The 16,558-nt window shown below is 39.6% G+C and overlaps 2 protein-coding genes across 2 annotated transcripts; both read left to right on the top strand.

The window, feature by feature from the left end:
* Nucleotides 1–215: 215 nt before the first annotated feature.
* Nucleotides 216–1,871, top strand: K441DRAFT_708954 (kinase-like protein; the record flags this gene model as incomplete). The annotated part of the gene is made up of 5 exons (XM_067653819.1): nt 216–358; nt 518–795; nt 847–1,154; nt 1,245–1,407; nt 1,455–1,871. 5 exons carry the CDS (start codon nt 216–218, stop codon nt 1,616–1,618), a joined length of 1,056 nt encoding a protein of 351 aa, XP_067497678.1. The 3' UTR covers nt 1,619–1,871.
* A 149-nt stretch (nt 1,872–2,020) lies between these two features.
* K441DRAFT_669527 (uncharacterized protein) lies at nt 2,021–3,036 on the top strand. Its single transcript, XM_067650154.1, has one exon. It carries the CDS (start codon nt 2,042–2,044, stop codon nt 2,651–2,653), a length of 612 nt encoding a protein of 203 aa, XP_067497677.1. The 5' UTR covers nt 2,021–2,041; the 3' UTR covers nt 2,654–3,036.
* Nucleotides 3,037–16,558: the final 13,522 nt, after the last annotated feature.

Here is a 16,558-nt window from a genome sequence, read left to right as displayed (position 1 = left end):
ACCAAGCTGGGTTCCCAATCTCGGAGAGCCACGTGAAAATTCGAAGAGAGTCTATGGTCACTTTAGCGATCTGGCAACGGACACCATGTCTGGGCGACAGCGTTTCCAGTTCAACACTCATGGGTGCAACTTTCCAAGTCACCAGAGCGTAAACTTCCATCGTAGCTGGCCAACAGACAATTTACATGATGAACGCCGTTCGCCAATTCAGACAAATGCTCTTTTCCAGAGCTCCGTCCCCGCCACGATCTGTGAGGACATTTGGCTTTCTTCACCTCGATTCCGCGACCAAAATCGAGGAGGAACGAATGCCAGCCTACGAAAGAAATTTTTACTACCCGGTTCGGCTCGGCGACGTGTACCATTCCCGATACCAAGTTCTGTCTTAATTGGGTTTTGGAGCCAATTCCACGGTGTGGTTTTGTCGAGACCTTTGGTGCGAGCACCCAAATCCCAGCTGGTAGCATTTAGGGATCATCGCTATGTAGCGTTAAAAGTCTACATTTACTCTTCGAAGTCCAACAGAAGTTGAAGTGCTGCGCCATCTGTCGAACATCAACCCAGAGAGCCACCCTTGCAGAAGTGTCATTCGCACCATGCTCGACAATTTCGAAATCGATGGAAGCTGGGGAAAGCATCAATGTATTGTTCAAGAACCACTTTTAACGAGCCTTCTCCACTTTCAGGTAACATTCGATCCACCCCGGCTCAACAAGGACCTGGTTAGGGGAGTAGCGCAGCAACTTCTTCTTGCGCTTGACTTTCTGCACACGGAGGCGCATGTCACACATACAGGTACAATTCTCATTTCAACCTTGCATGGATGTTAGCTCATTAGTGGGACAGATATCCAGGCCAAGAACATTATCATCGGAAGCAACGATACTTCCGTCTTCGTTGAATGGTATCAGGAAGAAGAATCCCAGCCAAGCGCGAGAAAAATGATCGGCGACCAGATCATCTACCAGTCACGCCCCTTCCGTCGCAACGGTAATTTGAAGAGATTTGGGCTGCCTATTCTCTCCGATTTTGGTGAAGCCCGAATCGGAGACCGACACCAGGGTAGTATCCAGCCCGATATGTATCGTGCTCCAGAGGTCCTTCTCGGGATGGAGTGGACGTCAAAGGCGGACATTTGGAACGTTGGGGTCCTGGTGAGTGCATCCGCAATTTTCCTACTCTGTTTTCGCGCGTGTCTTCTGGGATCTGAGAGGAGTGCGGACGTTGAACTAATTCGGGAACAGATGTGGGATCTTCTCGAAAGTCGGCATCTCCTCGACGCCAGGGGACTAGATGGTCGCCACTCGGCAGTTCAGCACCTTGCAGAAATGGTTGCATTGCTCCGGCCGCCTCCACTCGAATTTCTGCAACGGTCCAGTGAAAGCGCAAACTACTGGACTGCAGAAGGTAAGCTTGCTCATGTTGATAGCTCTAAATAGATACTAATGTTGAAGGCCTGTGGAAGAATTCAGTGGATATCCCCCAGACGTCGCTGGAGGACTCTTTGACGTCCCTTGTAGGGGAAAGCAAGACTGCATTTCTCAATTTCGCGCTCAAGATGCTCCGATGGGATCCTGATAAGCGGCCCAGCGCCCGCGAGCTCCTCACCGACTCGTGACTCCAACTCCAACCCTGAACACGACAAATATTCGAACTTGCAGGCACATCTCCAACGGAATCAACCGTCGCGTGCCCAGGCAGCTCGGCGCTGCGATTGGTGCGGCTTGACCGCCATCGATGTGGAGAAAGCGCCCTGCTCATTCTCCCGATTTTGTGCATCTCAGCTGGCGTGGTCCGGCCCTTTCGCGGACCAACGTCTCTTCGTAGCTCGACCCTGAGTGGCCGCCGGCAGCCTGTCCCCGGCATCGGCCACTACGATCTCTGCCCGCTGGGATGGCGGTGGGTGGCTCCGAATGCCTGCTTTCTCCTGCTTTCTCCCGCTTTGCAGGCTGTTTGCGCTAGAACGATGTGGCGTGTGCTGTTATGAAAGTTTATGCTACTTGTAATCGCCTCGAGTACGGCACGTACAAGACTTGCTTAAATGACTTCAACGGTTGAAGCCCACTGGATTGGTACCCCTGCCAGCAGGACGGTTCTTCCTCGGTTAGTCCCAACCCGAGCCCGGGCCCGAGCCCATCTCCAGCTCATTCATACCACTCCTGTGTCTCCTTCGGTCCACCCAACGGCACCTGCGCAACGCCAACTCCCACTTACACGCCTCCTCCCCATCACACAAGCCGACTGCCACTTTGTCTCCTCTAGCCTCCTCCGTGACTGGCTCTCCACAGGAGCTAAACTACTACTGCAACTCTGCTCTAGCTATGCAGGCCGTCGATATCTGATTCCTTGTCGTTGCTGTTGCGGCTGCACTTCTCGTCTGATTTTTCGACACAACATCTCATACCGGGCTATGACGAGAAGGACCTGCCAAACTGGCAACTTTGATGTTGATATTTCAAAAACTACGCAACTGATACAATCTCACGCAACGAATGACATTGGATTTCATGAGTTTCTACCTTGGATTTGTACATGCGACGGGACTTGGGCAGCGTGGTTTTCAATATCAATACTGCCAATAATATTGATCAATATTGTTACTAATCAATATTGGCGAATATTGGTTGTTTACCTCAGAAGCTTAGACCAATAGTATATCCACAGGTACATTTGTATGGCTGGATCAGCGGCTGAGTCACGATTACGCGGGCGAGGAGGTCCGTGCGTTTAGCGACTGTGGATGTTACCCCATATCCACAGTCGATTTTTGATCGCCAGCAACGCCATACTCTCAACACCCGTCGAGCGCTATGCGTAGAGCCTGCTGAGCGCTTTCTACTCGCACTAGAATGGTAAGAATCGGCCGTGGGTTGATGAAGATATTCGCGTTTTAAGTTGCGCGCCACCACCCTAAAGCACCCCATCAAACTTATACGGCACCAAAATGAGCCCCTAGGGGGCTATAGACGAAGGTTTTGATAGAGGACCTCTTAGTATCTTATTAGAAGCCATATATATAACTATTTTAAAGCCTTTTTACCCGCTTAAAGCCGTTTATAAAGCTAATCCAGTAAGCACTATATCTGCTCCTGCTATAGATTAACCTGCTATATAGCCGCTTCCTCGCTAACCTTCTGGACCTACGCGACCCGCTTAATCTCCTTAATAACCTTAAGCCGTAGGGAGTACTATTAAACCTCCTTTTACCGGCCGGCCCGCCATTTACTGCCCTATTTAGAATCTAGCGCTACTATAGAAGGATTACCTCCTAGCCCTTTAGTCCACTTATACTAAAGGGCCTATACGGAGTTTACCGCGCGGCTTATATAGTATATAGGTAGAGACCTAGACCCGGGCTCTAGCTACGGCTACGGCTGCGGCTATAGCTATTGCGGTAGTGGTAGTAGCAAAGCTATATAGGAAGAAGAGCCTACAGCGCTTGCCTAGGCGGATGTATATCTACTAGATCCTATAATAGATAGAGCTAAAGGGGCCGCTTCTATAGGCGAACGCGGGGGGTTAGTAGACCGGCCCTAAGGCTATACCGCAGCTACTGCTATAGCTATAGCTAAAGGGGCTTCTAGTCGAAATGTAAGGCCTCTAGATATTAGTAATTAAAGCTGCAAAGACTAGGCCTACTAGGACTTATCTAGATAGTCTAATAAGCCCTTAACCTCGCTAGCTGTCTACTTATATTCGGCGCGTAGAGCCTTTAGTTAGTTAGTAAGGAGTAGTATAGCCTAGTAGAGAATTAACAGCTAATTTAGGCTCCCCTCTTCCTATAGATAGGGCTCTAGATCCTACGTAAAGGCCTTATACGCCTTATACTAAAAGATAGGGTGGCTCTATATTAGATAGCTTAGGAATATCTTATAAAGGGCTACTAAGTCTTATAGAATAACCTTACGGAGGTAAAAGAGAAGGTTTGTGACCCCTATAGCGGCAAGGTTATTAATCTAGTATAGCTATAGGCTAAAACGGCCCTTCTATTTGCCTAGTTCGGGCTATATTATTAATAGTAGTATATTAGGCGGCGTAATACCTACACGGCGGATTTTAAAGCAGCCTATCTATAAGGGGTGCCCTACTATTAACCTTATAAACTCTCGCGGGAGAGAGTTTAAGTAATAGCCTACTATCTACTCTTAGTTCTACCTCCTAGCGCGCCGAATCTGGTTCTTATTAACCCCCTTTAGCTCTACCGTCTTAGCGTTAGCGCTCTGCCTAATATACGTCTTCTTCTCTAAGAAGACGCTAATATACTAGAAGGCCTTTACGACCTAATCTCGCTGCGAGTTATATAAGAGGGCCGCCTTACAGTCCCTACCGCCCTTAATTAGGCGTATATTGTACTATGCTAAGCGCCTACTAAAGTCCGGAAATGGCTCTGTACTAAGATCCTAGCAATATAAGAGATAGAAAGCTAGCCCGCTAAGTATATAAATAAGCGGCTTTCTATTCCGTAGGGCCCTAATAGTTTTAAGGCGGCCGTGCTAGTTCTACTTACCTACGCGTGTAGTAAATATTAAGGGCATATAGCGCGTAGGGCTTTTACCCTTAAACTTAAAGGTAAATAGATCTAAGATCTCGGTGAAGCGTTTATTGCCGCTGTAGGTAAGCATATAGTGGCCTAGTAGGATATTAACAAGCGTGTAGAAGTAGCACTCTGGGGATAAGGCGGCGCCCCTAGCCTAAAGCTTATAGCAGACGCTTTAGAACTCGTCCTCGGTATAGCCGTTAAGGAGGGTGTCTCTACCCTTATCGGCGAACTGCTCTTTCTTGCGCTGTATATTCCTCCGCTATAGCGTCTTTAGATACTCCCTAATGCTATCCTCCCGCGGAGACGGGTAGCTATTTATTTTTATAGCTTTTTACATCTAATAGAGGTCCGTTAGAGCGGTAATATAGCCGTAAACTAACCGCTATAAGAGCCGCGTTTCCTCTTAGGGTATATTAATATCGGCTTTATAGCTCTTCCCTTTTAAGGGCTAGCTTATAACCTCCTTAATAAGGAAGAGAAGTAGCTTATCCTCCGTAACGGTATCGCTATTATAGTACTACTTCCGTTTACAGAAGGCCTAGAGCTAGACAACGCATTAGCTATAGGCCGCGATGCTTTTAGAAGGGGGGGGGTATTACCTTAAACTCCTTCTGCTTTGGATTATACGTTAAAGATATATTTTTAGGCCTTATGGTACGCGTAAGGGCGAGAACATACTGCACGTTAGCGCATAATTCGGCATTATTGGCAATATTAATCTCTACGCGGTTAGTTAGCGCCATCTTATATAGTAGGTATAATAGTAGATATACTGCCGCAATTAAGGATAGGTAGGGAGGACTTTTTTATATATACTTGGGGCCTCAATGGCCCTAATTACCCTATGGTCGGCGTTGATCAGCGGCTCGATCAGCAGGTGGCCCTAGATACGCGAATCTCCTCAGCTTGGCGCTGGTGGCGCTGAGGAGATCCTCGAATCTGACCCAGGTGGCTGGCTGAACACGTGATTTTTCGGCTGACCGACGATTAGCCAGGCAGTTAATACTATATAGCTCCTAGATTAAGGGCCTAAGACTAAATAGCAAGGTATTAATAAAAAGCTCTTTAGCGCTACTAGCTAAGCTATAAAACTAGTACCTATATAGAACTATAGGGGCCTATAGAAGAATACTACGCGCTATACTAGAATATAAAGCATTAGTTCTACTACTAGACTTATATATTATTAAACAGTTAATTAAGGATATAAACTCTGTCTATTAAAGAGGGCTCTAGAAGCTCTTTATATATATTAGGTAGATCTAGATAAGTAAGTTAAAATAGGTAATAGAAATAGGTAATAAGATATTTAATAAGATATTTAGTTATAAGTTAAGAGATAACTAAGATATAGTTCGTATAGACGATCTAGGTCGTTAGATAGTAGTATAATAGTAATAGGAAAGTCCGATCCGGGTCGATATATATTAACTTAACTACTATATAGAGAGTAGTTATAGTATAAGACTACCTAGTAGAAGAAAATATATAATATATACTAAAATATATATAAGGAACGAGATATATATATAAAGCAATAGCCCCTTAAAGGGGCGATACGCCTAAATATACTAGTTAGGAAGCCCTCTACCTATAAGTAATAGAGAGAGAAAAAGAATATAGGAACTATTAGCTTACTAAGTGGAGACCTAGCGCTATACTAGTAGAGCGCTATAATAGTAATAGAGGATAGGGGGTTACTAATATAGATAAGATAGGCAGATCTTAAATAGAAGCAATAATAGAAGAAGGTAGTAAAAATATATAACGCAGCTATATAGAATACCCTATAGTTAATACTAACTCTCTCCCTATATAAAGGACTAATAAAGGTAAAATCTATGGCCGCCTTTCTACTATAGATAAAGGTTTTAGGTCTAAATATGTAGCTAATATCTATATTCTAAATATCTTACCTTAATATATATACGGGTGGCCTATTTAATTAGTATACTATATACTNCTATTNTANAGTTANCGCTTNGTAAGGAACTAGCTACTTACTAATATAGGTATAAATAATATTACTTAGATACTCTTTATAAGTAGGGGCTTATAGGTAGTAGTAAAATGGCTTATAGGTAAAGGAATTCGTTAGTAGTTTTAAATAGCATATAAGATCTAATAGGAGGACACTAAATAATACGCCCTATTCTAGCCCCTTAAGTACTAAATACCCCCGCCTAGCTATAGGCAGCTTACTAGCGAATTGCTAGACCCTTCTACTACCCCCTTTAGATTTTCTAATATACCTAGAAAGCATAGTATATAAGGTAGACTAGAAGATATAAAGATATACTAGCTAGGCGAAGATGGAACGAGTAGGACTAGCTAAAAGGAAATACTTAGGGTTTTCCCCTTATAGGGCTTTTTCCTATATAGACTTAAAAAGGGACCAAATTGGGTAATAAATAGAATTAATAATAATAATTATATAGGCGGTTATATAGCTAATTATAGAACCATCCTAGTATATTAGTGCTGTGTGTTAGTAGAGCTTTAAAGCTCTATATAAGGTTTTGAGCAGAGCTTCGAGTAGAGCCTTGTGCAGAGCTTTGAGCAGAGCCTTGTGCAGAGCTTTGAGCAGAGCCTCGTGCAGAGCTTCGTGTAGAGCTTCGTGTAGAGCTTCGACCAGAGCTTTGACCAGAGCCTCGACCAGAGCTTCGACCAGAGCTTTAACCAGAGCTTCGACCAGAGCTTTAACCAGAGCTTCGACCAGAGCTTCAAGCAGACCCTCGAGCAGAGCTTCGACCAGACCCTCGACCAGAGCTTCGACCAGACCCTCGACCAGAGCTTCGACCAGACCCTCGACCTGAGCTTCGACCAGAGCTTCGACCAGAGCTTCAACCAGAGCTTCAACCAGAGCTTCAACCAGAGCTTCAACCAGAGCTTCAACCAGACCCTCGACCAGAGTTTTGAGCGGACCCTCGGCCAGAGCTTCGAGCAGACCCTCGACCGGAGCTTCGACCAGAGCTTCGACCCTCGAGCAGAGCTTCAAGCAGACCCTCAAGCAGAGCTTCGAGCAGACCCTCGACCAGAGTTTCAAGCAGATCCTCGACCAGAGCTTCGAGCAGACCCTCAACCGGAGCTTCGACCAGAGCTTCGACCCTTAAGCAGAGCTTTAACCAGAGCTTCGACCAGAGCTTCAACCAGAGCTTTAACTAGAGCTTCAACCAGACCCTTAACCAGAGCTTCAACCAGAGCTTCGACCAGACCCTCGACTAGAGCTTCAACTAGAGCTTTAACCAGAGCTTCGACCAGAGCTTTAAGCAGACCCTCAAGCAGAGCTTCGAGCAGACCCTCGACCAGAGTTTCGAGCAGACCCTCGACCAGAGCTTCGAGCAGACCCTCAACCAGAGCTTCGAGCAGACCCTCGACCAGAGCTTCGAGCAGACCCTCAACCAGAGCTTCGAGCAGACCCTCGACCGGAGCTTCGACCAGAGCTTCGACCCTCAAGCAGAGCTTCAACCAGAGCTTCAACTAGAGCTTTAACCAGAGCTTCGACCAGAGCTTTAACTAGAGCTTCGACCAGAGCTTCAACCAGAGCTTCGACCAGAGCTTCAACCAGAGCTTCGACCAGAGCTTCAACCAGAGCTTCGACCAGAGCTTCAACCAGACCCTCGACCAGAGCTTTAACCAGACCCTCGACCAGAGCTTCGACCAGACCCTCGACCAGACCCTTGACCAGACCCTCGACCAGACCTTCGACCAGACCTTCGACCAGACCTTCGACCAGACCTTCGACCAGACCCTTGACCAGACCCTCGACCAGACCTTTGATCAGACCTTCGACCAGACCTTCGACCAGACCTTCAAGCAGAGCCTCGTGCAGAGCTTTATATAGAGCTTTGTATAGGCATTCGTGCAGGCGTTCGTGCAAGCTTTTGTGCAGGCGTTTGTGCAGGCAGCGGAGGAGCAATAAAGCAGGTAATAAGGCCCAGAGTTAGTCTAGATACAATGCATTAGCTATTTAGGTGTTTATCTACTATAAATATTAAGAATTAGTGGCTCTAGCTGAATGTTTACTGTTTTGGTGGTAATATTTTAGGCGAAATATAGCAATAACCACCAAGCCGTTCGCAATAATTTTGGTAGCATTAGAATCGCCCTACAAAGCTCTAAAACATAACGTTGGCCGATTATTTATAAAGGCGTTGGTTCGTTGTTAATTAATGGCTGAAAATTTAGTATGGCGCGCGAGTTTGTATAAGAATTACATATAAATTGGCGCGAGGGACTAACAAATTTCCGAACCGTCTACCAGACGACAACAACATAAGATGATTAATCTGTTATGTAAGCAGCTTATAATTGGCTGATCGTCTGGGACCGAGATAATATACTAGTAGAGTACTACTATAGTAATAGAGGATAAGAGGCTATTAGTATAANTAAAGATCTACTATACTTATTACAAAATAGGTAGACCTTAAATAAAAGCAATAATAGAAGGAGGTAGTGAAAATATAAGACGTAGCTATATAGAATACCCTATAGTTAATACTAATACTCCTCCTATATAAAGGACTAATAAAGGTAAAATCTATNGCCGCNTTNCTACTATAGATAGAGATTTTAAGCCTAAATATATAGCTAGTAAGTATNTATATTCTAAATACTATACCTTAATACACTTATAGATAGCCTATTTAGTTAGTATACTATATACTACTTTTCTATAGCTACTACTTAGTAAGGTACTAGCTATTTACTAATATAGATATAAATAATATTACTTATACTCTCTATAAGTAGTATTAATATAGCTTATAGGCTAAGGAGTTTTTTAGTAGTTCTAAATAGTATATAAGATCTAATAGGAGGACACTAAAGGATATACCCCTTTTAGCCCCTTAGAGACTAAATACCGATACCTAGCTGTAGATAGTACGCTAATAAATTACTAGATACTCCTACTACCCCCCCTAGATCTTTTAATATACCTAAAAAGTATAGTATATAAGGTAGACCTAAAGATATAAAGATATATTAGTTTGGTAAAGGTAGAATATATAAAACTAGCTAAAAGGAAATACTTAAGTATTTCCTTTTAGCTATCTTAAACCTCTTTTTAGCTTCTTAATAAATAGTATAGATAAGGTAAATATATAAGGGTACTTTTAGTCCCTTACTGTTACAGTACATGCTAACTATTATAGTACGAGGTATAAGGTAACTGTATATTATTAATAAACAATATCGTGTGAGGGTTTATATAGGAGCTGAGGTAGTATATATACACATTGCTTAGGGGTTAAGTCCGTGCTTATATATATATATACGCTTAGCTAAGCCACAACAACGCGTAAGGTTAGTGCTGTAACAGTATATCCCCCTTCTAAGACGAGCTCCTGTGAGCTAAGTAACGGCAGTAAAAATGCGGAGGTAAAAAAAATAGATTATATATCTTTATCCTTTTGGTCCTTAAAGGTTCTCGTCCTTCTAGTCCGTAAAGGTCCTTATCCTTACAGTCCTTAGACCGTCCTACCTATATCCCTACTATATCGCTCTCCGCTAGCACTTATCTTAAGTGCTAGATATAATATAAATCTAAGGTAAAGGAGCGAAACTAATATGGAAAACGGAGGAGATAAAAAAAATTGTAACCGCGGGGCGTATTATGGATATTAACTCTCAAAAGGCTTAAAGTTGCGGAGATTAAGGTTAAGGTATAGATTTAAAAGGCTTAGAGTACGGAGATTAAGGTTAAGACGTAGATTCTTATCGCAGTAAACTTAAAGTATATTGTTGTTAAAGACAAAAACAGAGATAAAGACGGAGACGGAGATAGGGACAGAGATCGGTAACCTATAGTCTTATACTATAATTAAGGCATAAGGAATATAGCCTGTAGGGTATCTCCCTATAGCTAGCTTAGAAACTTAGGACGTAAAGTATAGCTAAAAACAGACTTATAGGACACTATAGTTAAAACATAAGAAATATAGCCTATAGGGTGTCTCCCTATAGCTAGCTTAGAAACTCAGAACGTATAGATATAAAGAGGAGGATATTAGCTCTAGAACTTAAATAAATTTAATAGAGATTTTACTAGGTTGGCATTAACGTAAAATAAGGGTAAGAATCCCGCCTAGGGTAGGGTCGTATCTTTAGAATATAGTTTTAGAATAGTAGAAATAAAGCCCTACTAGGAGCGTATAAGATAATACGATATACTATTACAATACGTATTAACTGTTATAGTACGAGGTATAAGGTAACTGTATATTATTAATAAATAATATTATATAACGATCTATATAGGAGGTAAGGTAGTATATATATATATCGCTTAGGGGTTAGGTCTATGCTTATATATATATATACGCTTAGCCGAGCTATAATAACGCGTAAGCTTAGTGCCGTAATACTTACTTAGCTATATTCTAGGAGCTCTTAAGGGCTACTAAGGCTAGCCTTTAGCTAGGCCTTAGCTACCCCTTATAAGCTCCTTAGGCTTATAGCCTCCTTTCTTCCCTATTAGTTTATCTTAGTATAAGGCTACTACCTACCCTTATTACTATATTATTCTCTTTTATTAACTCTCCTTATAACTTATACTTAGCTTACCTACTCCCTATTATATACCCTAGTGTAATAAAGCCTTATAGAAAATACTACGGTAGACTTGTTAATAGGCTAGGTATATAAGTAAATAAGAAGTTAACAACGTAATAATAACTAGTGGAGTAGTTGCCTAATAGATTAACTCTAATTATATTCTAAGATTTATTATAAAAAAGAGAAACTATCTATAGAGACCGTGTATTTTTAGGTATATAACTCCTCCTTATAGTAAAGGGTTTAGTATATTAGTACGTTAGTACGTTAGTATATTACGTTCCTATATTCCTACGTTCTTATATTTTAAACTTATAACGTAACTAGCTATATAACTTAGCTACCTTTTATCCTATAGCTTAATTGGTTCTAGTGCCTCCCGTATTATCTTAACTAACCCGTTTAAATCTACTTTTAGTAGTTATACTACTACTAATATAAGGTCCGTAATACCATCCCCCTCCTTTTTATCTTTGTCCTTAAAGATACCTTCTATATCTAAGTTGTTTATTAGAGGTATAGTATTCCTATTTTTGGTTTAATAACCTTTATTATTCTTAATACCTCCTATTAAATCCTCTGCGTCTAATTATTATAACTAGTTAGTAATATTTATTCTATTACTTAGTGAAGTTATACTATACTATTCTTGTTATACGGAGAAAAAGTTAATATATATTACGATTACAGCTCTGTCCGGTTGCTACCCTTTTTCCTATACTAAATATACGTGAGTAAATATATAATTGTTCTATAATGTTTTATAAGGGGACTTTATAGATAGGGGGCTATAAGGATATAATTAGAATAGAATATATTACTAACAGAGATAAATCCTTAAAAAGGTAAGGCCTTTAGGATTGTGGAGACTATATACTATAGATACGTGCCTTTAGTATATAACTAGTAACTATTTAAGGGGCGTCTAGGGGTTATCCTAAGGGCATCCTAAGGTGTCCGCAATAATATCCCTTATATTGCCCCCCTCCCTTCTTATAGTCGGCCCCTAATTGCTATTACCTTATAGTAGGGAGATTATAAGGGCTTATCCCAGAAGGGGTTTAGGAGATATTAGAGAGATATTAGTATGCCGCTATATATTATCTATCTATCTAACCCTTACTTTAAACTCCTAAAAAACCTTAATAAGGAAAAAACATAACTAGAGAAAAGATATAAGGATTGCTAGAAGACGTATTAGAAGCATATTAAAAGTATACTAGTAACTACCTAGATAATATAGGGTTTTTTATATAACTTTACTTCTGTTAGAAATGAGGCAAGTTACCGTTATATAATGGCAAGTTGCCATCACGTGTCGCCGCGGCACTAGCGTAGCGAGGAGCCTTAAGTTCCTTGCCCTTCCTTATTCCAATTAATAAGCTTTATTAACCAACATCACTATAACCTACTCGAGTAGTCATTATTGGTGAGTTACCCTATATAACTAACACTAATTAGTAGTTAAATATACAGTTAACTATAGAGCAGCTAGGTTTTTAAACAGAAGAGATAGTCTTGTATAGGGGTGCCATATACGCTTATATAGAATGGATCCCGGCAATACTATGCTACCTTAGACTTGCAAAAAACTAGTAACAGAAGTGTTACTAAATACTAGGAGATACCAAGTTGCGTCTATTATATAGAACAACCGCGTTTACGAAGATTTAGTTAAGTACTTTAGGTTAGAAGTGTTACTAAACCTAGGGTCCCAAGTTAACGTCCAAAACGCGTTAAACGACGTCTAAAACGCGTTAAACAACATCTTAAATTGCCTACCTCTTGGCAGCAGACCTATAAGATCCTATAAAACCGAAAATCCTACCTACCTTTAACGTACGACACCCCGTCAATTTTATACCTACTATGGCGTTAACCTACCCAAAGAAGTATAAGGAAGACATTAACCTAAAGATATGGAATAAAGCCATAATTAACCTTGTAAACGCTAATGAATAAGATTTAAATGGATTTTTATTACACCGTATAGTATATTATAAGGATAGTAAATATAATAATACCGCGCTATAGGAATATATAAAGGAGGACTTTATTAGATGAATAAAGAAAATATAGGCCCCCGTAAATAAGGATATCATATAGGACTTCTATAACTTCCTTTAGGAGAATGGAGTATTTGTTCCTAAGGACGGGGGTACTATTAAAGATAATATTTAGGAGTAGGTTATTAACGTAAAAGAAAAGCACGAATAGACTCTATAAGAGATTAAGCACTAATTACGCACTATAAGGAAGCTTAACTTATAATAAAACCTAAGTAATATACCTCTAAAGATAAACCTACCTCTGCCTTTAACTCCTCTGTATCTAATTTAACCTATAACCTTAACGTTAGATACTATACCTCAATAAGAGTAGGTATAGGATCCTATTACTTCGCGATTTAACAACCTTCGGACTCTACTGACTAGACCTACGTCCCTACTATAGCCTATAATGCAACCCCTACCTCCTTTATTTTAATCTTAAATTAGAGGCGGTTTAAAATTGCTTATAGAGCTTATAAAGCTCTATTTAAATTAGGAGAAGAAGTTTAGCAGGGAATTATATAATGTTCTTAATTTAAAACTATGTATCTTCTATAACTATTACTAAAAGGTAGGAATAGAGTCTAATTAATACCACAACGCCTATTCCGTTATGCTTAAGGGCTAAGCTAGTACCTTCTATTATAATTATTTAGTAGGAAAAGGATATAATTTTAACCGTATAATATATAAGTTAAGATACTACTTTAAAATAGAAGAGAATAAGTAGCAGTATATGTTAGAATAGAGAGAGACTACCTTTTTAAGGATTATTACTATAAACCCAGGTATCCCTTAGCTTAATTATCTTTAAAGGCTCTTTAATTAACTTTAAATAATTTAGCGTAGTTTATCTAAATTATATTAAGAGGACTTTAGCCTACGTAATTAAGTTATTAGCGTATACCGAGGTGTTAAAGAATATAACCTTACTTTCTTTAATCCTATAAATACTTACAAAGGAGTGTATGCTTAATTAAGATCTTCTATTAGCACCGCTCTATGCTTTTAAGAAGTATAGCAATTTAACGCCTAACTTTAATCTACTTTAATTAACCTGCCTAACTAATACGATTATAACTAGATTAATTAAATATATAGTGGCCGGGGTAGATAATATAGCAGAGGGTATAATTAATGACTATAAGGTAAAGGTGGAGGCCATTATAAAGGTTTATTTCGAAGTAATCGCTAGAAGAAGTGCTACGTTTATAAGAAACTAAATTATTAGTTAACTAGGCATTCTTTTAATAAGCGAAAGGAGGTATATAATAAGTTTCGCCAGAGTATAAGAAACGTTAAAAATTGTAAGGTTACTACAGCCTACTTTTAAAGCTTCCTAGTTTAATATAAAGGCGTAGAAGATTTTAAGGGTAAGGTTAATAAGGCCGAATAGCTCCTTATGGATATAGAAATTAAGGAATACTCACCCAACCAATACTTCACTAAGTATAGTAAGGTAGATGGTATATAAACCGTTACTATTCTTAATAACTAATCTACGCTCTATTTTACTATAAAGTTAGATATCTTTAATAAGCCAAGGGAGAGTTTTACATTCTCCTTTAATAACAGATACTCGGTAAACGTCTTCTATAGTATTATACCAAATACTAGAGCCGCAGGAGTATCTATAGTAAGAGAACCTTAAGTTTAAGCCCTTTAGTAGCTTAATAGCTCTGTTTAGATTAACTATTTAACAGCAGGCCAATACACGATTTGTTTTAGTAAGGGTACTGCGATCTCTTTTAGTATAATTAGGGTCTAAACCCCCTTAGGGTACATTACCTTTTACGTCGTTTTTACGAACACCCCGTTTTTATTTTGTATTAGAGATATAGACAAATTAGGCGTTAAGCTTAATAACCTTAAGGATATACTTATTTAGGGAGATAATTGGGTGCCCGTTATACGCAAGTAGGGTTACCCTTAGTTGCTCCTTTATTAACTAGAAAAGAGTATTACTTAAAACCACCTAACTAAGTTAGAGTTACGTTAACTACACCATTATTTTAGCCACCTATCCGTTTATTAATTGCTTAGGGTTCTTTAGCGAGTAGGCTATAAAGTTAAGGTTAAGGCAATTAAGTATCTTATAAAGTATTACTATTACTGCCAAATAAACTAGAAGTCCCCTGGCCAATTTAAGTTTACCCTTAAAGATAACTATAACTTTAACTTCTATATTATCGTTAACGTTATATATCTTAGCGGTAAGCCAGTACTCTAAGTTATTAACTTTTTAACCTCCTTCTAAGCCGCACAATTCTTAAAGGATATGTTAGCTAAGAACGCATAGGATACCCTTTAATTATACTGGATTAATGTCTACCTAGGACCCCCTAATTAAATTGTCTATAACGTAGGAAAGAACTTCTTATTTATAAAGTTTTAATAATAGATAAAGGTAATGGCAATTAAGGTTAAGGAAGTCTCTATTAAGGCATATAATAGTATTAGAAAAGTAGAGTAATATTACGCGTTATTACACCGCGTATATAAGATTATCTCTTTAGAACTAGAGGACGCTAGTAAAGAACTTACCTTGCAAATAGCTATTAAAGCCGTTAACGATTCCGCTGGCCCAGATAGACTCATACCCATATTACTGGTCTTTAGCGCCCACCCTTAAATAACTAACAATTCTCTACTATCTCTCTCTATTATATAATAAGCTAAGGCTATTTATAAGGCAATAAAGGAGGTATAACGTCTCTACGCTACACGCTAGGTTAATAACGCACTAGGAATAAGAAATGGCCTAAATACCTTAACTATACTTAATCTACTACTCCAGTCTAAGGTACGCGTATAGCATAAAAAGGGAGGATAGTTAGGCCTATATTAACTTATTATAATTAATAGTTAGACTTATACTATTTAAATACCTTACAGACCTACTTAATTCCGTTTAACTGTTATTAAGCCTTACTATAAGGATAGCAGCTCCGAGCCTTTATAGGATACTATAAAAAACACCCTAGAGGAGAGCTACGATTTTAATATAATTATAGTAGATATACCGCAACCACGATAAGGTAGAGGTCGCCTAAAGGGATCACGAAATTACTAACATCTTGTTAATTTTAAAGAGTAATTTATTGCCGCTATCGAGAATAGAGTTGAGCTGTTAATGGCCTTTATAACAGCTAAGGAGAAGGCTAACTTTAAACTTATAAAATAGCTCTAAAAGGAAGGTCATATTATAACTCTAGGAGCTCCATTTTAAGTATCTAATAAGTAGGAGATCGATAGCCTTATTACAAGAGGAGTCTTTAAATTTAAAAAGTATAACCCTACTAAGTTTAATAAAGTTCGCATCTTTAAGTTAAGGATAGTTAATAAGATTAAGGGTAAAGCTACTAACGCCCTATTTAAGAAATTAAGGCTTATTATCTAAGGTTAC

Source organism: Cenococcum geophilum, assembly GCF_001692895.1.
Source record: "Cenococcum geophilum 1.58 unplaced genomic scaffold K441scaffold_72, whole genome shotgun sequence".
NCBI classification, from domain to species: domain Eukaryota; kingdom Fungi; phylum Ascomycota; class Dothideomycetes; order Gloniales; family Gloniaceae; genus Cenococcum; species Cenococcum geophilum.
The sequence above is the reverse complement of the archived record's forward strand: the minus strand, read 5'-3'. Positions and strand labels throughout refer to the sequence as shown.